Source organism: Pseudophryne corroboree, unplaced genomic scaffold (genome assembly GCF_028390025.1).
Source record: "Pseudophryne corroboree isolate aPseCor3 unplaced genomic scaffold, aPseCor3.hap2 scaffold_612, whole genome shotgun sequence".
NCBI lineage: Eukaryota > Metazoa > Chordata > Amphibia > Anura > Myobatrachidae > Pseudophryne > Pseudophryne corroboree.
Genome location: NW_026970208.1, coordinates 126,475 through 152,500, shown reverse-complemented (window position 1 = coordinate 152,500; position 26,026 = coordinate 126,475). Strand labels below are relative to the sequence as shown.

The 26,026-nt window shown below is 49.0% G+C and overlaps 1 protein-coding gene across 1 annotated transcript in view; it reads left to right on the top strand.

Moving 5' to 3' along the window:
* Positions 1–26,026, top strand: part of LOC135035813 (uncharacterized protein KIAA2012-like) — a gene marked incomplete at its 3' end in the record, with an annotated part of 134,927 nt that overhangs the window by 476 nt on the left and 108,425 nt on the right. The window contains exon 2 of the mRNA XM_063954371.1: positions 2,402–2,683. Within this exon, the coding sequence (XP_063810441.1) occupies positions 2,402–2,683 (282 nt within the window). The remainder of the gene's footprint in view (positions 1–2,401; positions 2,684–26,026) is intronic.

The following is a 26,026-nucleotide window of genomic DNA, read 5'->3' as shown; positions in this document are numbered from 1 at the left end:
CTCATGCTCTGGGCTGTCTCATGCTCTGGGCTGTCTCATGCATGTGGCTGTCTCATGCTCTGGGCTGTCTCATGCTCTGGGCTGTCTCATGCTCTGGGCTGTCTCATGCATGTGACTGTCTCATGCTCTGGGCTGTCTCATGCTCTGGGCTGTCTCACTCATGCTCTGGGCTGTCTCATGCTCTGGGCTGTCTCATGCATGTGACTGTCTCATGCTCTGGGCTGTCTCATGCTCTGGGCTGTCTCACTCATGCTCTGGGCTGTCTCATGCTCTGGGCTGTCTCATGCTCTGGGCTGTCTCACTCATGCTCTGGGCTGTCTCATGCTCTGGGCTGTCTCATGCTCTGGGCTGTCTCATGCATGTGACTGTCTCATGCTCTGGGCTGTCTCATGCTCTGGGCTGTCTCATGCTCTGGGCTGTCTCATGCATGTGACTGTCTCATGCTCTGGGCTGTCTCATGCTCTGGGCTGTCTCACTCATGCTCTGGGCTGTCTCATGCTCTGGCCTGTCTCATGCTCTGGGCTGTCTCGTGCATGTGACTGTCTCATGCTCTGGGCTGTCTCATGCTCTGGGCTGTCTCATGCATGTGACTGTCTCATGCTCTGGGCTGTCTCATGCTCTGGACTGTCTCGCGGTGTTATTTTGGAAGGACATAAAGGGTTCTCATGGTTCATTCTAGTGTAATCCCTGGTGGCAGCGCACACGTACCCCTCTTTGGGGTCTGTTATTTACTAAGGCTTGGATGGAGATAAAGAGGGCAGTATGCAGAGGATATGATGTTCTTGGAGTAAGTTGAGTATAGCACATACATGTATTTCTATTGCGCTTACTTGTATTCACCATACGGCATAATGAACACCGCTACTACCGCTACTACTACCCAATGGGGTACATGTAAAACAGCGCCATTGCCATGAACGGGCAGGATCTCGCGCAGTCCCTCTGTTATCTCCATGTCACAGAGATTTACTTACAGATAGATATTGGCTGCTTCATACATTATTAAATGTCTTCTGTGTATTTCTGCCCCAGACAGCGGCTCAGTAACGTGGAGTAAAAGCGTCATCTGATATCTGTAACATGAAAGTGGTGAAAGATCAGGTGTTAGACCAGGTCAGGGCCGTTCATCCGCTGTAATGGCGCAGTCCTCCGGTATTCCATGTCTGTAACATCCGCTCAGCAATCAGGGTGCCAGCTAGATTCTGTGCCATAGCAGGGGGGTGACAGTGCCAGCTAGATTCTGTGCCATAGCAGGTGGGTGATGGTGCCTGCCAGATTCTGTGCCATAGCAGGGGGGTGACGGTGCCTGCCAGATTCTGTGCCATAGCAGGTGGGTGATGGTGCCAGCTAGATTCTGTGCCATAGCAGGGGGGTGACGGTGCCAGCCAGATTCTGTGCCATAGCAGGTGGGTGATGGTGCCTGCCAGATTCTGTGCCATAGCAGGTGGGTGATGGTGCCAGCCAGATTCTGTGCCATAGCAGGTGGGTGACGGTGCCAGCCAGATTCTGTGCCATAGCAGGTGGGTGATGGTGCCTGCCAGATTCTGTGCCATAGCAGGTGGGTGATGGTGCCAGCCAGATTCTGTGCCATAGCAGGTGGGTGACGGTGCCAGACAGATTCTGTGCCATAGCAGGTGGGTAATGGTGCCAGCTAGATTCTGTGCCATAGCAGGTGGGTGATGGTGCCAGCTAGATTCTCTGCCATAGCAGGTGGGTGATGGTGCCTGCCAGATTCTGTGCCATAGCAGGTGGGTGATGGTGCCAGCTAGATTCTGTGCCATAGCAGGTGGGTGATGGTGCCTGCCAGATTCTGTGCCATAGCAGGGGGGTGACGGTGCCTGCCAGATTCTGTGCCATAGCAGGTGGGTGATGGTGCCAGCTAGATTCTGTGCCATAGCAGGTGGGTGACGGTGCCAGCTAGATTCTGTGCCATAGCAGGTGGGTGACGGTGCCTGCCAGATTCTCTGCCATAGCAGGTGGGTGACGGTGCCAGCCAGATTCTGTGCCATAGCAGGTGGGTGACGGTGCCAGCCAGATTCTGTGCCATAGTAGGTGGGTGACGGTGCCTGCCAGATTCTGTGGCATAGCAGGTGGGTGACGGTGCCAGCTAGATTCTGTGCCATAGCAGGTGGGTGACGATGCCAGCTAGATTCTGTGCCATAGCAGGTGGGTGACAATGCCAGCTAGATTCTGTGCCATAGCAGGTGGGTGACGGTGCCAGCCAGATTCTGTGCCATAGCAGGTGGGTGACGGTACCAGATAGATTCTGTGCCATAGCAGGTGGGTGATGGTGCCTGCCAGATTCTGTGCCATAGCAGGTGGGTGATGGTGCCAGCTAGATTCTGTGCCATAGCAGGTGGGTGACGCTGAGCTTCTGATATCTGTGTGTTTATCATTCTAGGATTACTTCAACTGGAAGTCACGCCAAGAGTTCCACATCAGGAGATTTCTCAGTGGGAAATGCGCTTCCTATCACTACTGGGAGTTTCCCACTCCAAAGACATTTATCACCAGAAAAGGAGCTCTGGTACTGTACTCGGAGGATTTGGCATTACCGGCATGGCACGTGTCACCGATCAGGCGGGTCCACAAAATCCATGGCACCAAAAGGAAGAGGTTCCAGCTTCAGCTCAGTACTCTGCAGGATTTAACTGGAGCTATTCTGGCTTATGGCAGGAAACGGGTAAATATGTGTATTTTACATGACGACCAGACAGTTCTACTTCTCTAGTGTAAGATTATATGTGACCTATATGTGTGATGTATGCAGTGGTCAGGCAGCCTATATGTGTGACGTATGCAGAGGTCACGCAGCTTATATGTGTGAGGTATGCAGAGGTCACGCAGCCTATATGTGTGACGTATGCAGGGGTCATGCAGCCTATATGTGTGAGGTATGCAGGGGTTACGCAGCTTATATGTGTGAGGTATGCAGAGGTCACGCAGCCTATATGTGTGAGGTATGCAGTGGTCAGGCAGCCTATATGTGTGATGTATACAGTGGTCAGACAGCCGATATGTGTGACGTATGCATGGGTCACGCAGCCTATATGTGACGTATGCAGGGGTCATGCAGCCTATATGTGTGAGGTATGCAGGGGTTACGCAGCTTATATGTGTGAGGTATGCAGAGGTCACGCAGCCTATATGTGTGAGGTATGCAGGGGTCACGCAGCCTATATGTGTGAGGTATGCAGGGGTCACGCAGCCTATATGTGTGAGGTATGCAGTGGTCACGCAGGCTATATGTGTGACGGGTGGTATTCATGTGACCGGCGGTCGGGAGACCGATGGTCACATGACCTTCACTGACATCCCACCCCCTCACTATCCCGATACTCGGCATGCCAGCCAACAGGTACTATTTCCACGACACCCATAGAGTTGGAATAGAACCCGTGGCGATCTCAGGTCGCCACCGAGCTCGCAGCATGGCAAGCGCAGCGAGCCCGCAAGGGGCTCGCTGCACTCGCCCCTCCCTGCCGGGATCCCGGCGTCGGTATGCTGAGGAGACCGCCGGTCAGACATACTACACCCTGTGTGACGTATGCAGTGATAACGCAGCCTATATGTGTAACGTATGCAGGGGCCACGGAGCCTATACATGTGACGTATGCAGTGATCACGCAGCCTATATGTGTGACGTATGCATTGGTCATGCAGCCTATATGTGTGACGTATGTAGGGGTCACGCAGCCTATATGTGTGACGTATGCAGTGATCGCGCAGCCTATATGTGTGACGAATGCAGGAGTCACGCAGCCTATATGTGTGACGTATGCAGTGGTCACGCAGCCTATATGTGTGACATATGCAGGGACCACGTAGCCTATATGTGTGATGTATGCAGGGGTCACGCAGCCTATATGTGTGACATATGCAGGGGTCACACAGACTATACATGTGACGTATGCAGTGGTCACGCAGCCTATATGTGTGACGTATGCAGGAGTCACGAAGTCTATGTGTGTGACGTATGCAGTGGTCACGCAGCCTATATGTGTGACGTATGCAGTGGTCACGCAGCCTATATGTGTGATGTATGCAGTGGTCATGCAGCCTATATGTGTGACTTATGTAGGGTCACGCAGCCTATATGTGTGACGTATGCAGTGGTCACGCAGCCTATATGTGTGACGTGTGCAGGGGTCAAGCAGCGTATATGTGTGATGTATGTAGGGGTCACGCAGATTATATGTGTGACGTATGCAGGGGTTATGCAGCCTATACGTGTGACATATGCAGTGGTCACGCAGCCTATATGTGTGATGTATGCAGGGGTCACACAACCTATATGTGTGACATATACAGTGATAACGCAGCCTATATGTGTGACATATGCAGAGATCACGTAGCCTATATGTGTGATGTATGCAGGGGTCACGCAGCCTATATGTGTGACATATGCAGGGGTCACACTCACGCGGCCTATATGTGTTACGTATGCAGGGGTCACGCAGCCTATATGTGTGATGTATGCAGTGGCCACGCAGCCTATATGTGTGACATATACAGTGGTCACGCAGACTATATCTGTGACGTATGCAGTGGTCTCGCAGCCTATATATGTGACGTATGCAGTAGTTACCCAGCCTATATGTGTGACGTATGCATTGGTCATGCAACCTATATGTGTGACGTATTTATATGTGTGATGTATGCAGGGGTCACGCTGCCTATATGTGTGACTTATGCAGTGGTCACACAGACTATACATGTGGGGTGTAGTATGGCTGACCGGCAGTCTCCTGACCGCCGGTTAGCTTACCGACGCCGGGATCCCGGCAGCATACCGACGCCGGGATCCCGGCGGGGAGGGGTGAGTGCAGCAAGCCCCTTGCGGGCTCGGTGGCGACCTGCGGTTTCTATTCCCACTCTATGGGTCTCGCCACGGGTTCTATTCCCACTCTATGGGTGTCGTGGACACCCACGAGTGGAAATACTCCCTGTTGGTCGGCATGCCGACAATCGGGAAAGTGAGCCGTCGGGCTCGTGGAGGAGGTCATGTGACTGTCGGTCAGCTGACCGGCGGTCACATGAATACCACCCTACATGTGACGTATGCAGTGGTCACGCAGCCTATATGTGTGACGTATGCAGGGGTCACGCAGTCTATGTGTGTGACGTATGCAGTGGTCACGCAGCCTATATGTGTGACGTATGCAATGGTCACGCAGCCTATATGTGTGACGTATGCAGTGGTCATGCAGCCTATATGTGTGACTTATGTAGGGTCACGCAGCCTATATGTATAACGTATGCAGTGGTCATGCAGCCTATATGTGTGACGTATGTAGGGGTCACGCAGCCTATATGTGTGACGTATGCAGGAGTCACGCAGCCTATATGTGTGACATATACAGTGATAACGCAGCCTATATGTGTGACATATGCAGGGATCACGTAGCCTATATGTGTGATGTATACAGGGGTCACGCAGCCTATATGTGTGACATATGCAGGGGTCACACAGACTATACATGTGACGTATGCAGTGGTCACGCAGCCTATATGTGTGACGTATGCAGGGGTCACGCAGTCTATGTGTGTGACGTATGCAGTGGTCACGCAGCCTATATGTGTGACGTATGTAGTGGTCACGCAGCCTATATGTGTGATGTATGCAGTGGTCATGCAGCCTATATGTGTGACTTATGTAGGGTCACGCAGCCTATATGTGTGACGTATGCAGTGGTCACGCAGCCTATATGTGTGATGTATGCAGGGGTCACACAACCTATATGTGTGACATATAATAATAATAATAATAATAATAATAATTTTATTTATATAGCGCTCTTTCTCCAACAGGACTCAAGGCGCTTTACAGACATCAAAAACAATGGCCCTCATTCCGAGTTGTTCGCTCGGTATTTTTCATCGCATCGCAATGAAAATCCGCTTAGTACGCATGCGCAATGTTCGCACTGCGACTGCGCCAAGTAACTTTGCTATGTAGAAAGTAATTTTACTCACGGCTTTTTCATCGCTCCGGCGATCGTAATGTGATTGACAGGAAATGGGTGTTACTGGGCGGAAACACGGCGTTTCAGGGGCGTGTGGCTGAAAACGCTACCGTTTCCGGAAAAAACGCAGGAGTGGCCGGAGAAACGGTGGGAGTGCCTGGGCGAACGCTGGGTGTGTTTGTGACGTCAACCAGGAACGACAAGCACTGAACTGATCGCACAGGCAGAGTAAGTCTGAAGCTACTCTGAAACTGCTAAGTAGTTAGTAATCGCAATATTGCGAATACATCGGTCGCAATTTTAAGAAGCTAAGATTCACTCCCAGTAGGCGGCGGCTTAGCGTGTGTAACTCTGCTAAATTCGCCTTGCGACCGATCAACTCGGAATGAGGGCCAATACACATGATACAGAGGATTTAAGTAATACAACAATAGATAAGCCACAAAGACATAAAAGAAAAGCTTAAGCACACAGAAAGCATAATGCAGGATTGGTGTAGGCATTTTGGGTAATAACTTCCAAGGGTTGTGTATTCCACCCTCACAGGTACCAAGTGCGGCAGCAATCTTGGGCGCTCAGCGTAGGATTACCCAGGGTGGAATAGTCCACCCCTAGAAGAGATGACACAAAATGGGGGTGATTTCAGAGTCCTACAGTTTAGAGTAGGGTTCCAACAAAACCACAAGGTCCATGTATTTTTCATCCCATCCACAAGTGTACCATATGGGGCAGCCATGTTGGGCGCACTTTGTAGGTTACACTGTGGGAGGTGAGCCATACAAGGGCCAAGTTCATATATGGGAAAACTGATGCTTATGTAGTAGTATGATGTACCCTGCATGTAGGGCACAATGGAAAGGTGTGCAATCAGTGGAGGTAAACATTACAGGAAAAACACATGGTGGGGTGGAAGCGAGCTATTGAAGGAAAATAAAAACAAAACACACAATAGCAGGTAACTAGTGGCAGAAGTAAAATTTGGATAACATTATTTTGGTAAGATCATAGTATGGGTGGGTAGGAGAATGTGGGGGGCATACTCAGAAGCAATGGGGATGTCCCTGCTGATCCTGGTCCTGGTGCTCTTCCCCCACAGTTCCCTGTTCATCTTGATGGTTAGGCCCAGGGGCAGACTATACAGTGATAACGCAGCCTATATGTGTGACATATGCAAGGATCACATAGCCTATATGTGTGATGTATGCAGGGGTCACGCAGCCTATATGTGTGACATATGCAGGGGTCACACAGACTATACATGTGACGTATGCAGCGGTCACTCAGCCTATATGTGTGACGTATGCAGTGATAAAGCAGCCTATATGTGTGACATATACAGTGATAAAGCAGCCTATATGTGTGACATATACAGTGATAACGCAGCCTATATGTGTGACATATGCAGGGATCACGTAGCCTATATGTGTGATGTATGCAGGGGTCACGCAGCCTATATGTGTGACATATGCAGGGGTCACACAGACTATACATGTGACGTATGCAGCGGTCACTCAGCCTATATGTGTGACATATGCAGGGGTCACGCAGTCTATGTGTGTGACGTATGCAGTGGTCACGCAGCCTATGTGTGACGTATGCAGTGGTCACGCAGCCTATATGTGTGACGTATGCAATGGTCATGCAGCCTATATGTGTGACTTATGTAGGGTCACGCAGCCTATATGTGTGACGTATGCAGTGGTCACGCAGCCTATATGTGTGACGTATGTAGGGGTCACGCAGCCTATATGTGTGATGTATGCAGGAGTCACGCAGCCTATATGTGTGACGTATGCAGTGGTCATGCAGCCTATATGTGTGATGTATGCAGGGGCCACGCAGCCTATGTGTGTGACGTATGCAGGGGTCACGTAGCCTATATGTGTGATGTATGCAGGGGCCACGCAGCCTATGTGTGTGACGTATGCAGGGGCCACTCAGCCTATATGTGTGACATATGCAGAGGTCACGCAACCTATATGTGTGACGTATGCAGGGGCCATGCAACCTATATGTGTAACATATGCAGGGGCAACGCAACCTATATGTGTGACATATGTAGGGGTCACGAAGCCTATATGTGTAATGTATGCAGGGGTCACACAGACTATATGTGTGACGTATGCAGTGATAAAGCAGCCTGTATGTGTGACTAATGCAGTGGTCACGCGGCCTATATGTGTGACATATGCAGTGGCCACGCAGCCTATATGTGTGACATATACAGTGGTCACGCAGACTATATGTGTGACGTATGCAGTGGTCTCGCAGCCTATATATGTGACGTATGCAGTAGTTACCCAGCCTATATGTCTGACGTATGCATTGGTCACGCAACCTATATGTGTGACGTATTTATATGTGTGATGTATGCAGTGGTCACGCTGCCTATATGTGTGACTTATGCAGTGGTCACGCAGACGATATGTGTGATGTATGCAGTAGTAAAGCAGCCTATATGTGTGACGTATACAGTGGTCACGCAGCCTATACAGATGAGTCCACGGTTATCTTGGCTAGTTTGCTGCACCTAGGCACAACATGGTTTATTAACATAAACCCTTCATCTATTGTTCTCAGATGCAATACAATGCAGAGTAAAATACAGCAGGGGATTATGTCATTACAGCAGGGGATTAAGTCCGACTGCCCAGTCTCAGTTGATCCTATTAACGGTCAAGATAAACATGGACCCATCTGTATGTGTGACGTATGCAGAGGTCATGCAGCCTATATGTGTGACATATGCAGGAGTCACGCAGCCTATTTGTGTGACGTATGCAGTGGTCACGCAGTTTATATGTGTGATGTATGCAGTGGTCACACAGCCTATATGTGTAACGTATGCATTGGTCACGCAGCCTATATGTGTGACGTATGCAGTGGTCGCGCAGCCTATATGTGTGATGTATGTAGGGGTCACGCAGCCTAAACGTGTGACGTATGCAGTGGTCACGCAGCCTATATGTGTGATGTATGCAGGGGCCACGCAGCCTATGTGTGTGACTTATGCAGGGGCCACGCAGCCTATATATGTGACGTATGCAGGGGTCACGCAGCCTATATGTGTGACATATGCAGGGGTCACACAGACTATACATGTGACATATGCAGCGGTCACGCAGCCTATATGTGTGACGTATGCAGGGGTCACGCAGTCTATGTGTATGACGTATGCAGTGGTCACGCAGCCTATATGTGTGATGTATGCAGTGGTCACGCAGCCTATATGTATGACGTATGCATTGGTCATGCAGCCTGTATGTGTGACGTATGTAGGGGTCACGCAGCCTATATGTGTGACGTATGCAGTGGTTGCGCAGCCTATATGTGTGACGTCTGTAGGGGTCACGCAGCCTATATGTGCGATGAATGCAGGAGTCACGCAGCCTATATGTGTGACGAAAGCAGGAGTCACGCAGCCTAAACGTGTGACGTTTGCAGTGGTCACGCAGCCTATATGTGTGATGTATGCAGGGGCCACGCAGCCTATGTGTGTGACTTATGCAGGGGCCACGCAGCCTATATATGTGACGTATGCAGAGGTCACGCAACCTATACGTGTGATGTATGCAGGGGCCACGCAACCTTTATGTGTGATGTATGCAGGGGCCACGCAGCCTATGTGTGTGACATATGTAGGAGTCACGAAGCCTATATGTGTGACGTATGCAGTAGTCACGCAGCCTATATGTGTGACGTATGCAGGGGTCAAGCAGCGTATATGTGTGATGTATGTAGGGGTCACGCAGATTAAATGTGTGACGTATGCAGGGGTTATGCAGCCTATACGTGTGACATATGCAGTGGTCACTCAGCCTATATGTGTGACATATGCAGGGGTCAAGCAGCCTATATGTGTGACATTTACAGTGATAACGCAGCCTATATGTGTGACATATGCAGGGATCACGTAGCCTATATGTGTGATGTATGCAGGGGTCTCGTAGCCTATATGTGTGACGTATGTAGGGGTCACGCAGTCTATGTGTGTGACGTATGCAGTGGTCACGCAGCCTATATGTGTGACGTATGCAGTGGTCACGCAGCCTATATGTGTGACGTATGCAGTGGTCACGCAGCCTATATGTGTGACGTATGCAGGAGTCACGCAGCCTATATGTGTGACATATACAGTGATAACGCTGCCTATATGTGTGACATATGCAGGGATCACGTAGCCTATATGTGTGATGTATGCAGGGGTCACGAAGCCTATATGTGTGACATATGCAGGGGTCACACAGACTATACATGTGACATATGCAGTGGTCACGCAGTCTATGTGTGTGACGAAAGCAGGAGTCACGCAGCCTATATGTGTGATGTATGCAGGGGCCACGCAGCCTATGTGTGTGACTTATGCAGGGGCCACGCAGCCTATATATGTGACGTATGCAGAGGTCACGCAACATATATGTGTGACGTATGCAGGGGCCACGCAACCTATATGTGTGATGTATGCAGGGGCCACGCAGCCTATGTGTGTGACATATGTAGGGGTCACGCAGCCTATATGTGTGACGTATGCAGTGGTCACGCAGCCTATATGTGTGACGTATGCAGGGGTCAAGCAGCGTATATGTGTGATGTATGTAGGGGTCACGCAGATTATATGTGTGACGTATGCAGGGGTTATGCAGCCTATATGTGTGACGTATGCAGGGGTCACGCAGTCTATGTGTGTGACGTATGCAGTGGTCACGCAGCCTATATGTGTGACGTATGCAGTAGTCACCCAGCCTATATGTGTGACGTATGCATTGGTCACGCAACCTATATGTGTGACGTATTTATATGTGTGATGTATGCAGTGGTCACGCTGCCTATATGTGTGACTTATGCAGTGGTCACGCAGACGATATGTGTGATGTATGCAGTGGTAAAGCAGCCTATATGTGTGACGTATACAGTGGTCACGCAGCCTATACAGATGAGTCCACGGTTATCTTGGCTAGTTTGCTGCACCTAGGCACAACATGGTTTATTAACATAAACCCTTCATCTATTGTTCTCAGATGCAATACAATGCAGAGTAAAATACAGCAGGGGATTATGTCATTACAGCAGGGGATTAAGTCCGACTGCCCAGTCTCAGTTAATCCTATTAACGGTCAAGATAAACATGGACCCATCTGTATGTGTGACGTATGCAGAGGTCATGCAGCCTATATGTGTGACATATGCAGTGGTCACGCAGTTTATATGTGTGATGTATGCAGTGGTCACACAGCCTATATGTGTAACGTATGCATTGGTCACGCAGCCTATATGTGTGACGTATGCAGTGGTCGCGCAGCCTATATGTGTGACGTATGTAGGGGTCACGCAGCCTAAACGTGTGACGTATGCAGTGGTCACGCAGCCTATATGTGTGATGTATGCAGGGGCCACGCAGCCTATGTGTGTGACTTATGCAGGGGCCACGCAGCCTATATATGTGACGTATGCAGAGGTCACGCAACATATATGTGTGACGTATGCAGGGGCCACGCAACCTATATGTGTGATGTATGCAGGGGCCACGCAGCCTATGTGTGTGACATATGTAGGGGTCACGAAGCCTATATGTGTGACGTATGCAGTAGTCACGCAGCCTATATGTGTGACGTATGCAGGGGTCAAGCAGCGTATATGTGTGATGTATGTAGGGGTCACGCAGATTATATGTGTGACGTATGCAGGGGTTATGCAGCCTATACGTGTGACATATGCAGTGGTCACTCAGCCTATATGTGTGACGTATGCAGGGGTCAAGCAGCCTATATGTGTGACATATACAGTGATAACGCAGCCTATATGTGCGACATATGCAGGGATCACGTAGCCTATATGTGTGATGTATGCAGTGGTGATGTATTTATATGTATTTATATGTGTGATGTATGCAGTGGTCACGCTGCCTATTTGTGTGACTTATGCAGTGGTCACGCAGACGATATGTGTGATGTATGCAGTGGTAAAGCAGCCTATATGTGTGACGTATACAGTGGTCACGCAGCCTATACAGATGGGTCTACGGTTATCTACTAGTTTGCTGCGCCTAGGCACAACATGGTTTATTAACATAAACCCTTCATCTATTGTTCTCAGCTGCAATACAATACAGAGAACAATACAGCAGAGGATTATGTCATTACAGCAGGGGATTAAGTCCGACTGCCCAGTCTCAGTTAATCCTATTAATGGTCAAGATAAACATGGACCCATCTGTATGTGTGACGTATGCAGGGGTCAAGCAGCCTATATGTGTGACATATGCAGGAGTCACGCAGCCTATTTGTGTGACGTATGCAGTGGTCGAGCAGCCTATATGTGTGACATATGTAGGGGTCACGCAGCCTATATGTGTGACGAATGCAGGAGTCACGCAGCCTATATGTGTGACGTATGCAGGAGTCAAGCAGCCTAAACGTGTGACGTATGCAGTGGTCACGCAGTCTATATGTGTGATGTATGCAGGGGCCACGCAGCCTATGTGTGTGACTTATGCAGGGGCCACGCAGCCTATATATGTGACGTATGCAGGGGTCACGCAACCTATATGTGTGACGTATGCAGGGGCCACGCAACCTATATGTGTGATGTATGCAGGGGCCACGCAGCCTATGTGTGTGACATATGTAGGGGTCACGAAGCCTATATGTGTGACGTATGCAGTAGTCACGCAGCCTATATGTGTGACGTATGCAGGGGTCAAGCAGCGTATATGTGTGATGTATGTAGGGGTCACGCAGATTATATGTGTGACGTATGCAGGGGTTATGCAGCCTATACGTGTGACATATGCAGTGGTCACTCAGCCTATATGTGTGACGTATGCAGGGGTCAAGCAGCCTATATGTGTGGCATATACAGTGATAACGCAGCCTATATGTGTGACATATGCAGGGATCACGTAGCCTATATGTGTGATGTATGCAGGGGTCACGCAGCCTATATGTGTGACATATGCAGGGGTCACACAGACTATACATGTGACATATGCAGCGGTCACGCAGCCTATATGTGTGACGTATGCAGGGGTCACGCAGTCTATGTGTATGACGTATGCAGTGGTCACGCAGCCTATATGTGTGACGTATGCATTGGTCATGCAGCCTATATGTGTGACGTATGTAGGGGTCACGCAGCCTATATGTGTGACGTATGCAGTGGTTGCGCAGCCTATATGTGTGACGTATGTAGGGGTCACGCAGCCTATATGTGCGATGAATGCAGGAGTCACGCAGCCTATATGTGTGACGAAAGCAGGAGTCACGCAGCCTAAACGTGTGACGTTTGCAGTGGTCACGCAGCCTATATGTGTGATTTATGCAGGGGCCACGCAGCCTATGTGTGTGACTTATGCAGGGGCCACGCAGCCTATATATGTGACGTATGCAGAGGTCACGCAACCTATATGTGTGATGTATGCAGGGGCCACGCAACCTTTATGTGTGATGTATGCAGGGGCCACGCAGCCTATGTGTGTGACATATGTAGGAGTCACGAAGCCTATATGTGTGACGTATGCAGTAGTCACGCAGCCTATATGTGTGACGTATGCAGGGGTCAAGCAGCGTATATGTGTGATGTATGTAGGGGTCACGCAGATTAAATGTGTGACGTATGCAGGGGTTATGCAGCCTATACGTGTGACATATGCAGTGGTCACTCAGCCTATATGTGTGACATATGCAGGGGTCAAGCAGCCTATATGTGTGACATTTACAGTGATAACGCAGCCTATATGTGTGACATATGCAGGGATCACGTAGCCTATATGTGTGATGTATGCAGGGGTCTCGCAGCCTATATGTGTGACGTATGTAGGGGTCACGCAGTCTATGTGTGTGACGTATGCAGTGGTCACGCAGCCTATATGTGTGACGTATGCAGTGGTCACGCAGCCTATATGTGTGATGTATGCAGTGGTCACGCAGCCTATATGTGTGACGTATGTAGGGGTCACGCAGCCTATGTGTGTGACGTATGCAGGAGTCACGCAGCCTATATGTGTGACATATACAGTGATAACGCTGCCTATATGTGTGACATATGCAGGGATCACGTAGCCTATATGTGTGATGTATGCAGGGGTCATGAAGCCTATATGTGTGACATATGCAGGGGTCACACAGACTATACATGTGACATATGCAGTGGTCACGCAGTCTATGTGTGTGACGAAAGCAGGAGTCACGCAGCCTATATGTGTGATGTATGCAGGGGCCACGCAGCCTATGTGTGTGACTTATGCAGGGGCCACGCAGCCTATATATGTGACGTATGCAGAGGTCACGCAACATATATGTGTGACGTATGCAGGGGCCACGCAACCTATATGTGTGATGTACGCAGGGGCCACGCAGCCTATGTGTGTGACATATGTAGGGGTCACGCAGCCTATATGTGTGACGTATGCAGTGGTCACGCAGCCTATATGTGTGACGTATGTAGGGGTCACGCAGTCTATGTGTGTGACGTATGCAGTGGTCACGCAGCCTATATGTGTGACGTATGCAGTGGTCACGCAGCCTATATGTGTGACGTATGCAGTGGTCACGCAGCCTATATGTGTGACGTATGCAGGAGTCACGCAGCCTATATGTGTGACATATACAGTGATAACGCTGCCTATATGTGTGACATATGCAGGGATCACGTAGCCTATATGTGTGATGTATGCAGGGGTCACGAAGCCTATATGTGTGACATATGCAGGGGTCACACAGACTATACATGTGACATATGCAGTGGTCACGCAGTCTATGTGTGTGACGAAAGCAGGAGTCACGCAGCCTATATGTGTGATGTATGCAGGGGCCACGCAGCCTATGTGTGTGACTTATGCAGGGGCCACGCAGCCTATATATGTGACGTATGCAGAGGTCACGCAACATATATGTGTGACGTATGCAGGGGCCACGCAACCTATATGTGTGATGTATGCAGGGGCCACGCAGCCTATGTGTGTGACATATGTAGGGGTCACGCAGCCTATATGTGTGACGTATGCAGTGGTCACGCAGCCTATATGTGTGACGTATGCAGGGGTCAAGCAGCGTATATGTGTGATGTATGTAGGGGTCACGCAGATTATATGTGTGACGTATGCAGGGGTTATGCAGCCTATATGTGTGACGTATGCAGGGGTCACGCAGTCTATGTGTGTGACGTATGCAGTGGTCACGCAGCCTATATGTGTGACGTATGCAGTAGTCACCCAGCCTATATGTGTGACGTATGCATTGGTCACGCAACCTATATGTGTGACGTATTTATATGTGTGATGTATGCAGTGGTCACGCTGCCTATATGTGTGACTTATGCAGTGGTCACGCAGACGATATGTGTGATGTATGCAGTGGTAAAGCAGCCTATATGTGTGACGTATACAGTGGTCACGCAGCCTATACAGATGAGTCCACGGTTATCTTGGCTAGTTTGCTGCACCTAGGCACAACATGGTTTATTAACATAAACCCTTCATCTATTGTTCTCAGATGCAATACAATGCAGAGTAAAATACAGCAGGGGATTATGTCATTACAGCAGGGGATTAAGTCCGACTGCCCAGTCTCAGTTAATCCTATTAACGGTCAAGATAAACATGGACCCATCTGTATGTGTGACGTATGCAGAGGTCATGCAGCCTATATGTGTGACATATGCAGTGGTCACGCAGTTTATATGTGTGATGTATGCAGTGGTCACACAGCCTATATGTGTAACGTATGCATTGGTCACGCAGCCTATATGTGTGACGTATGCAGTGGTCGCGCAGCCTATATGTGTGACGTATGTAGGGGTCACGCAGCCTAAACGTGTGACGTATGCAGTGGTCACGCAGCCTATATGTGTGATGTATGCAGGGGCCACGCAGCCTATGTGTGTGACTTATGCAGGGGCCACGCAGCCTATATATGTGACGTATGCAGAGGTCACGCAACATATATGTGTGACGTATGCAGGGGCCACGCAACCTATATGTGTGATGTATGCAGGGGCCACGCAGCCTATGTGTGTGACATATGTAGGGGTCACGAAGCCTATATGTGTGACGTATGCAGTAGTCACGCAGCCTATATGTGTGACGTATGCAGGGGTCAAGCAGCGTATATGTGTGATGTATGTAGGGGTCACGCAGATTATATGTGTGACGTATGCAGGGGTTATGCAGCCTATACGTGTGACATATGCAGTGGTCACTCAGCCTATATGTGTGACGTATGCAGGGGTCAAGCAGCCTATATGTGTGACATATACAGTGATAACGCAGCCTATATGTGCGACATATGCAGGGATCACGTAGCCTATATGTGTGATGTATGCAGTGGTGATGTATTTATATGTATTTATATGTGTGATGTATGCAGTGGTCACGCTGCCTATTTGTGTGACTTATGCAGTGGTCACGCAGACGATATGTGTGATGTATGCAGTGGTAAAGCAGCCTATATGTGTGACGTATACAGTGGTCACGCAGCCTATACAGATGGGTCTACGGTTATCTACTAGTTTGCTGCGCCTAGGCACAACATGGTTTATTAACATAAACCCTTCATCTATTGTTCTCAGCTGCAATACAATACAGAGAACAATACAGCAGAGGATTATGTCATTACAGCAGGGGATTAAGTCCGACTGCCCAGTCTCAGTTAATCCTATTAATGGTCAAGATAAACATGGACCCATCTGTATGTGTGACGTATGCAGGGGTCAAGCAGCCTATATGTGTGACATATGCAGGAGTCACGCAGCCTATTTGTGTGACGTATGCAGTGGTCGAGCAGCCTATATGTGTGACATATGTAGGGGTCACGCAGCCTATATGTGTGACGAATGCAGGAGTCACGCAGCCTATATGTGTGACGTATGCAGGAGTCAAGCAGCCTAAACGTGTGACGTATGCAGTGGTCACGCAGTCTATATGTGTGATGTATGCAGGGGCCACGCAGCCTATGTGTGTGACTTATGCAGGGGCCACGCAGCCTATATATGTGACGTATGCAGGGGTCACGCAACCTATATGTGTGACGTATGCAGGGGCCACGCAACCTATATGTGTGATGTATGCAGGGGCCACGCAGCCTATGTGTGTGACATATGTAGGGGTCACGAAGCCTATATGTGTGACGTATGCAGTAGTCACGCAGCCTATATGTGTGACGTATGCAGGGGTCAAGCAGCGTATATGTGTGATGTATGTAGGGGTCACGCAGATTATATGTGTGACGTATGCAGGGGTTATGCAGCCTATACGTGTGACATATGCAGTGGTCACTCAGCCTATATGTGTGACGTATGCAGGGGTCAAGCAGCCTATATGTGTGGCATATACAGTGATAACGCAGCCTATATGTGTGACATATGCAGGGATCACGTAGCCTATATGTGTGATGTATGCAGGGGTCACGCAGCCTATATGTGTGACATATGCAGGGGTCACACAGACTATACATGTGACATATGCAGCGGTCACGCAGCCTATATGTGTGACGTATGCAGGGGTCACGCAGTCTATGTGTATGACGTATGCAGTGGTCACGCAGCCTATATGTGTGACGTATGCATTGGTCATGCAGCCTATATGTGTGACGTATGTAGGGGTCACGCAGCCTATATGTGTGACGTATGCAGTGGTTGCGCAGCCTATATGTGTGACGTATGTAGGGGTCACGCAGCCTATATGTGCGATGAATGCAGGAGTCACGCAGCCTATATGTGTGACGAAAGCAGGAGTCACGCAGCCTAAACGTGTGACGTTTGCAGTGGTCACGCAGCCTATATGTGTGATTTATGCAGGGGCCACGCAGCCTATGTGTGTGACTTATGCAGGGGCCACGCAGCCTATATATGTGACGTATGCAGAGGTCACGCAACCTATATGTGTGATGTATGCAGGGGCCACGCAACCTTTATGTGTGATGTATGCAGGGGCCACGCAGCCTATGTGTGTGACATATGTAGGAGTCACGAAGCCTATATGTGTGACGTATGCAGTAGTCACGCAGCCTATATGTGTGACGTATGCAGGGGTCAAGCAGCGTATATGTGTGATGTATGTAGGGGTCACGCAGATTAAATGTGTGACGTATGCAGGGGTTATGCAGCCTATACGTGTGACATATGCAGTGGTCACTCAGCCTATATGTGTGACATATGCAGGGGTCAAGCAGCCTATATGTGTGACATTTACAGTGATAACGCAGCCTATATGTGTGACATATGCAGGGATCACGTAGCCTATATGTGTGATGTATGCAGGGGTCTCGCAGCCTATATGTGTGACGTATGTAGGGGTCACGCAGTCTATGTGTGTGACGTATGCAGTGGTCACGCAGCCTATATGTGTGACGTATGCAGTGGTCACGCAGCCTATATGTGTGATGTATGCAGTGGTCACGCAGCCTATATGTGTGACGTATGTAGGGGTCACGCAGCCTATATGTGTGACGTATGCAGGAGTCACGCAGCCTATATGTGTGACATATACAGTGATAACGCTGCCTATATGTGTGACATATGCAGGGATCACGTAGCCTATATGTGTGATGTATGCAGGGGTCATGAAGCCTATATGTGTGACATATGCAGGGGTCACACAGACTATACATGTGACATATGCAGTGGTCACGCAGTCTATGTGTGTGACGAAAGCAGGAGTCACGCAGCCTATATGTGTGATGTATGCAGGGGCCACGCAGCCTATGTGTGTGACTTATGCAGGGGCCACGCAGCCTATATATGTGACGTATGCAGAGGTCACGCAACATATATGTGTGACGTATGCAGGGGCCACGCAACCTATATGTGTGATGTATGCAGGGGCCACGCAGCCTATGTGTGTGACATATGTAGGGGTCACGCAGCCTATATGTGTGACGTATGCAGTGGTCACGCAGCCTATATGTGTGACGTATGCAGGGGTCAAGCAGCGTATATGTGTGATGTATGTAGGGGTCACGCAGATTATATGTGTGACGTATGCAGGGGTTATGCAGCCTATACGTGTGACATATGCAGTGGTCACGCAGCCTATATGTGTGATGTATGCAGGGGTCACACAACCTATATGTGTGACATATACAGTGATAACGCAGCCTATATGTGTGACATATGCAGGGATCACGGAGCCTATATGTGTGATGTATGCAGGGGTCACGCAGCCTATATGTTTGACATATGCAGGGGTCACCCAGACTATACATGTGACGTATGCAGTGGTCACGCAGCCTACATGTGTGACGTATGCAGGAGTCACGCAGTCTATGTGTGTGACGTATGCAGTGGTCACGCAGCCTATATGTGTGACGTATGCAGTGGTCACGCAGCCTATATGTGTGACGTATGCAGTGGTCATGCAGCTTATATGTGGGACTTATGTAGGGTCACGCAGCCTATATGTGTGACGTATGCAGTGGTCACGCAGCCTATATGTGTGACGTATGTAGGGGTCACGCATCTTATATGTGTGACGTATGCAGGGGCCACGCAGCCTATGTGTGTGACGTATGCAGGGGTCAGGCAGCCTATATGTGTGACGTATGCAGAGGTCACGCAACCTATATGTGTGATGTATACAGGGGCCACGCAGCCTATGTGTGTGACGTATGCATATGCATAGGTCACGCAACCTATATGTGTGACGTATGCAGAGGCCACGCAACCTATACGTGTAACGTATGCAGGGGCAACGCAACCTATATGTGTGACATATGTAGGGGTCACAAAGCGTAAATGTGTAATGTATGCAGGGGTCACACAGACTATATGTGTGACGTATGCAGTGATAAAGCAGCCTGTATGTGTGACTTATGCAGTGGTCACGCGGCCTATATGTGTTACGTATGCAGGGGTCACGCAGCCTATATGTGTGATGTATGCAGTGGCCACGCAGCCTATATGTGTGACATATACAGTGGTCATGCAGACTATATGTGTGACGTATGCAGTGGTCTCGCAGCCTATATATGTGACGTATGCAGTAGTCACCCAGCCTATATGTGTGACGTATGCATTGGTCACGCAACCTATATGTGTGACGTATTTATATGTGTGATGTATGCAGTGGTCACGCTGCCTATATTTGTGACTTATGCAGTGGTCACGCAGCCTATATGTGTGTGACGTATTTAGGGGTCACGCATCCTATATGTGTGACGTATTCAGGAGTCACGCAGCCTATATGTGTGACGTATGCATGGTCACGCAGCCTAAACGTGTGACGTATGCAGTGGTCACGCAGCCTATATGTGTGATGTATGCAGGGGCCACGCAGCCTATGTGTGTGACGTATGCAGGGGTCACGCAGCCTATATGTGTGACGTATGCAGAGGTCACGCAACCTATATGTGTGACTTATGCAGTGGTCACGCAGACGATATGTGTGATGTATGCAGTGGTAAAGCAGCCTATATGTGTGACGTATACAGTGGTCACGCAGCCTATACTGATGGGTCCACGGTTATCTTGGCTAGTTTGCTGCGCCTAGGCACAACATGGTTTATTAACATAAACCCTTCATCTATTGTTCTCAGCTGCAATACAATACAGAGAACAATACAGCAGGGGATTATGTCATTACAGCAGGGGATTAAGTCCGACTGCCCAGTCTCAGTTAATCCTATTAATGGTCAAGATAAACATGGACCCATCTGTATGTGTGACGTATGCAGGGGTCATGCAGCCTATATATGTGACGTATGCAGTGGTCACGCAGCCTATATGTGTGATGTATGCAGGGGTCACGCAGCCTATATTTGTGACGTATGCATTGGTCACGCAGCCTATATGTGTTACCTATGAAGGGGTCACGCAGCCTATATATGTGATGTATGCAGGGGTCACGCAGCCTATGTGTGTGACATATGAAGGGGTCACGCAGCCTATATGTGTGACATATGCAGTGATAAAGCAGCCTATATGTGTGACGTATGCAGGGGTCAAGCAGCGTATATGTGTGATGTATGTAGGGGTCACGCAGATTATATGTGTGACGTATGCAGGGGTTATGCAGCCTATACGTGTGACATATGCAGTGGTCACTCAGCCTATATGTGTGACGTATGCAGGGGTCAAGCAGCCTATATGTGTGACATATACAGTGATAACGCAGCCTATATGTGTGTGACATATGCAGGGATCACGTAGCCTATATGTGTGATGTATGCAGGGGTCACGCAGCCTATATGTGTGATGTATGCAGTGGTGATGTATTTATATGTATTTATATGTGTTATGTATGCAGTGGTCACGCTGCCTATATGTGTGACTTATGCAGTGGTCACGCAGACGATATGTGTGATGTATGCAGTGGTAAAGCAGCCTATATGTGTGACGTATACAGTGATCACGCAGCCTATACAGATGGTCCACGGTTATCTTGGCTAGTTTGCTGCGCCTAGGCACAACATGGTTTATTAACATAAACCCTTCATCTATTCTTCTCAGCTGCAATACAATACAGAGAACAATACAGCAGGGGATTATGTCATTACAGCAGGGGATTAAGTCCGACTGCCCAGTCTCAGTTAATCCTATTAATGGTCAAGATAAACATGGACCCATCTGTATGTGTGACGTATGCAGGGGTCAAGCAGCCTATATGTGTGACATATGCAGGAGTCACGCAGCCTATTTGTGTGACGTATGCAGTGGTCACGCAGCCCATATGTGTGATGTATGCAGTGGTCACTCATCCTATATGTGTGAAGTATGCATTGGTCATGCAGCCTATATGTGTGACGTATGCAGTGGTCGCGCAGCTTATATGTGTGACGTATGCAGTGGCCACGCAGCCTATATGTGTGACATATACAGTGGTCACGCAGACTATATGTGTGACGTATGCAGTGGTCTTGCAGCCTATATATGTGACGTATGCAGTAGTTACCCAGCCTATATGTGTGACGTATGCATTGGTCACGCAACCTATATGTGTGACGTATTTATATGTGTGATGTATGCAGTGGTCACGCTGCCTATATGTGTGACTTATGCAGTGATCACGCAGACGATATGTGAGATGTATGCAGTAGTAAAGCAGCCTATATGTGTGACGCATGCACAGGTCACGCAGTCTATGTGTGTGACGTATGCAGTGGTCACGCAGCCTATATGTGTGACGTATGCAGTGGTCACGCAGCCTATATGTGTGACGTATGCAGTAGTCACCCAGCCTATATGTGTGACGTATGCATTGGTCACGCAACCTGTATGTGTGACGTATTTATATGTGTGATGTATGCAGTGGTCACGCTGCCTATATGTGTGACTTATGCAGTGGTCACGCAGACGATATGTGTGATGTATGCAGTGGTAAAGCAGCCTATATGTGTGACGTATACAGTGGTCACGCAGCCTATACAGATGAGTCCACGGTTATCTTGGCTAGTTTGCTGCACCTAGGCACAACATGGTTTATTAACATAAACCCTTCATCTATTGTTCTCAGCTGCAATACAATGCAGAGTAAAATACAGCAGGGGATTATGTCATTACAGCAGGGGATTAAATCCGACTGCCCTGTCTCAGTAAATCCTATTAACGGTCAAGATAAACATGGACCCATCTGTATGTGTGACGTATGCAGAGGTCATGCAGCCTATATGTGTGACATATGCAGGAGTCACGCAGCCTATTTGTGTGACGTATGCAGTGGTCACGCAGCTTATATGTGTGATGTATGCAGTGGTCACACAGCCTATATGTGTAACGTATGCATTGGTCACGCAGCCTATATGTGTGACGTATGCAGTGGTCGCGCAGCCTATATGTGTGACGTATGTAGGGGTCACGCAGCCTAAACGTGTGACGTATGCAGTGGTCACGCAGCCTATATGTGTGATGTATGCAGGGGCCACGCAGCCTATGTGTGTGACTTATGCAGGGGCCACGCAGCCTATATATGTGATGTATGCAGAGGTCACGCAACATATATGTGTGACGTATGCAGGGGCCACGCAACCTATATGTGTGATGTATGCAGGGGCCACGCAGCCTATGTGTGTGACATATGTAGGGGTCACGAAGCCTATATGTGTCACGTATGCTGTAGTCACGCAGCCTATATGTGTGACGTATGCAGGGGTCAAGCAGCGTATATGTGTGATGTATGTAGGGTTCACGCAGATTATATGTGTGACGTATGCAGGGGTTATGCAGCCTATACGTGTGACATATGCAGTGGTCACTCAGCCTATATGTGTGACGTATGCAGGGGTCAAGCAGCCTATATGTGTGACATATACAGTGATAACGCAGCCTATATGTGCGACATATGCAGGGATCACGTAGCCTATATGTGTGATGTATGCAGGGGTCACGCAGCCTATATGTGTGATGTATGCAGTGGTGATGTATTTATATGTATTTATATGTGTGATGTATGCAGTGGTCACGCTGCCTATTTGTGTGACTTATGCAGTGGTCACGCAGACGATATGTGTGATGTATGCAGTGGTAAAGCAGCCTATATGTGTGACGTATACAGTGGTCACGCAGCCTATACAGATGGGTCTACGGTTATCTTGGCTAGTTTGCTGCGCCTAGGCACAACATGGTTTATTAACATAAACCCTTTATCTATTGTTCTCAGCTGCAATACAATACAGAGAACAATACAGCAGAGGATTATGTCATTACAGCAGGGGATTAAGTCCGACTGCCCAGTCTCAGTTAATCCTATTAATGGTCAAGATAAACATGGACCCATCTGTATGTGTGACGTATGCAGGGGTCAAGCAGCATATATGTGTGACATATGCAGGAGTCACGCAGCCTATTTGTGTGACGTATGCAGTGGTCACGCAGCCTATATGTGTGATGTATGCAGTGGTCACTCAGCCTATGTGTGTGACGTATGCATTGGTCATGCAGCCTATATGTGTGACGTATGTAGGGGTCACGCAGCCTATATGTGTGACGTATGCAGTGGTCGCGCAGCCTATATGTGTGACGTATGTAGTGGTCACGCAGCCTATATGTGTGACGAATGCAGGAGTCACGCAGCCTATATGTGTGACGTATGCAGGAGTCACGCAGCCTAAACGTGTGACGTATGCAGTGGTCACACAGTCTATATGTGTGATGTATGCAGGGGCCACGCAGCCTATGTGTGTGACTTATGCAGGGGCCACGCAGCCTATATATGTGACGTATGCAGAGGTCACGCAACCTATATGTGTGATGTATGCAGGGGCCACGCAACCTATATGTGTGATGTATGCAGGGGCCACGCAGCCTATGTGTGTGACATATGTAGGGGTCACGAAGCCTATATGTGTGACGTATGCAGTAGTCACGCAGCCTATATGTGTGACGTATGCAGGGGTCAAGCAGCGTATATGTGTGATGTATGTAGGGGTCACGCAGATTATATGTGTGACGTATGCAGGGGTTATGCAGCCTATACGTGTGACATATGCAGTGGTCACTCAGCCTATATGTGTGACGTATGCAGGGGTCAAGCAGCCTATATGTGTGACATATACAGTGATAACGCAGCCTATATGTGTGTGACATATGCAGGGATCACGTAGCCTATATGTGTGATGTATGCAGGGGTCACGCAGCCTATATGTGTGACATATGCAGGGGTCACACAGACTATACATGTGACATATGCAGTGGTCACGCAGCCTATATGTGTGACGTATGCAGGGGTCACGCAGTCTATGTGTATGACGTATGCAGTGGTCACGCAGCCTATATGTGTGATGTATGCAGTGGTCACGCAGCCTATATGTATGACGTATGCTTTGGTCATGCAGCCTATATGTGTGACGTATGTAGGGGTCACGCAGCCTATATGTGTGACGTATGCAGTGGTCGCGCAGCCTATATGTGTGACGTATGTAGGAGTCACGCAGCCTATATGTGCGATGAATGCAGGAGTCACGCAGCCTATATGTGTGACGAATGCAGAAGTCACGCAGCCTAAACGTGTGACGTTTGCAGTGGTCACGCAGCCTATATGTGTGATGTATGCAGGGGCCACGCAGCCTATGTGTGTGACTTATGCAGGGGCCACGCAGCCTATATATGTGACGTATGCAGAGGTCACGCAACCTATATGTGTGACGTATGCAGGGGCCACGCAACCTTTATGTGTGATGTATGCAGGGGCCACGCAGCCTATGTGTGTGACATATGTAGGAGTCACGAAGCCTATATGTGTGACGTATGCAGTAGTCACGCAGCCTATATGTGTGACGTATGCAGGGGTCAAGCAGCGTATATGTGTGATGTATGTAGGGGTCACGCAGATTAAATGTGTGACGTATGCAGGGGTTATGCAGCCTATACGTGTGACATATGCAGTGGTCACTCAGCCTATATGTGTGACGTATGCAGGGGTCAAGCAGCCTATATGTGTGACATTTACAGTGATAACGCAGCCTATATGTGTGACATATGCAGGGATCACGTAGCCTATATGTGTGATGTATGCAGGGGTCTCGCAGCCTATATGTGTGACATATGCAGGTGTCACACAGACTATACATGTGACGTATGCAGTGGTCACGCAGCCTATATGTGTGACGTATGTAGGGGTCACGCAGTCTATGTGTGTGACGTATGCAGTGGTCACGCAGCCTATATGTGTGACGTATGCAGTGGTCACGCAGCCTATATGTGTGACGTATGCAGTGGTCACGCAGCCTATATGTGTGACGTATGTAGGGGTCACGCAGCCTATATGTGTGACGTATGCAGGAGTCACGCAGCCTATATGTGTGACATATACAGTGATAACGCTGCCTATATGTGTGACATATGCAGGGATCACGTAGCCTATATGTGTGATGTATGCAGGGGTCACGAAGCCTATATGTGTGACATATGCAGGGGTCACACAGACTATACATGTGACATATGCAGTGGTCACGCAGTCTATGTGTGTGACGTATGCAGTGGTCACGCAGCCTATATGTGTGACATATGCAGTGGTCACGCAGCCTATATGTGTGACGTATGCAGTGGTCATGCAGCCTATATGTGTGACTTATGTAGGGTCACGCAGCCTATATGTGTGACGTATGCAGTGGTCACGCAGCCTATATGTGTGACGT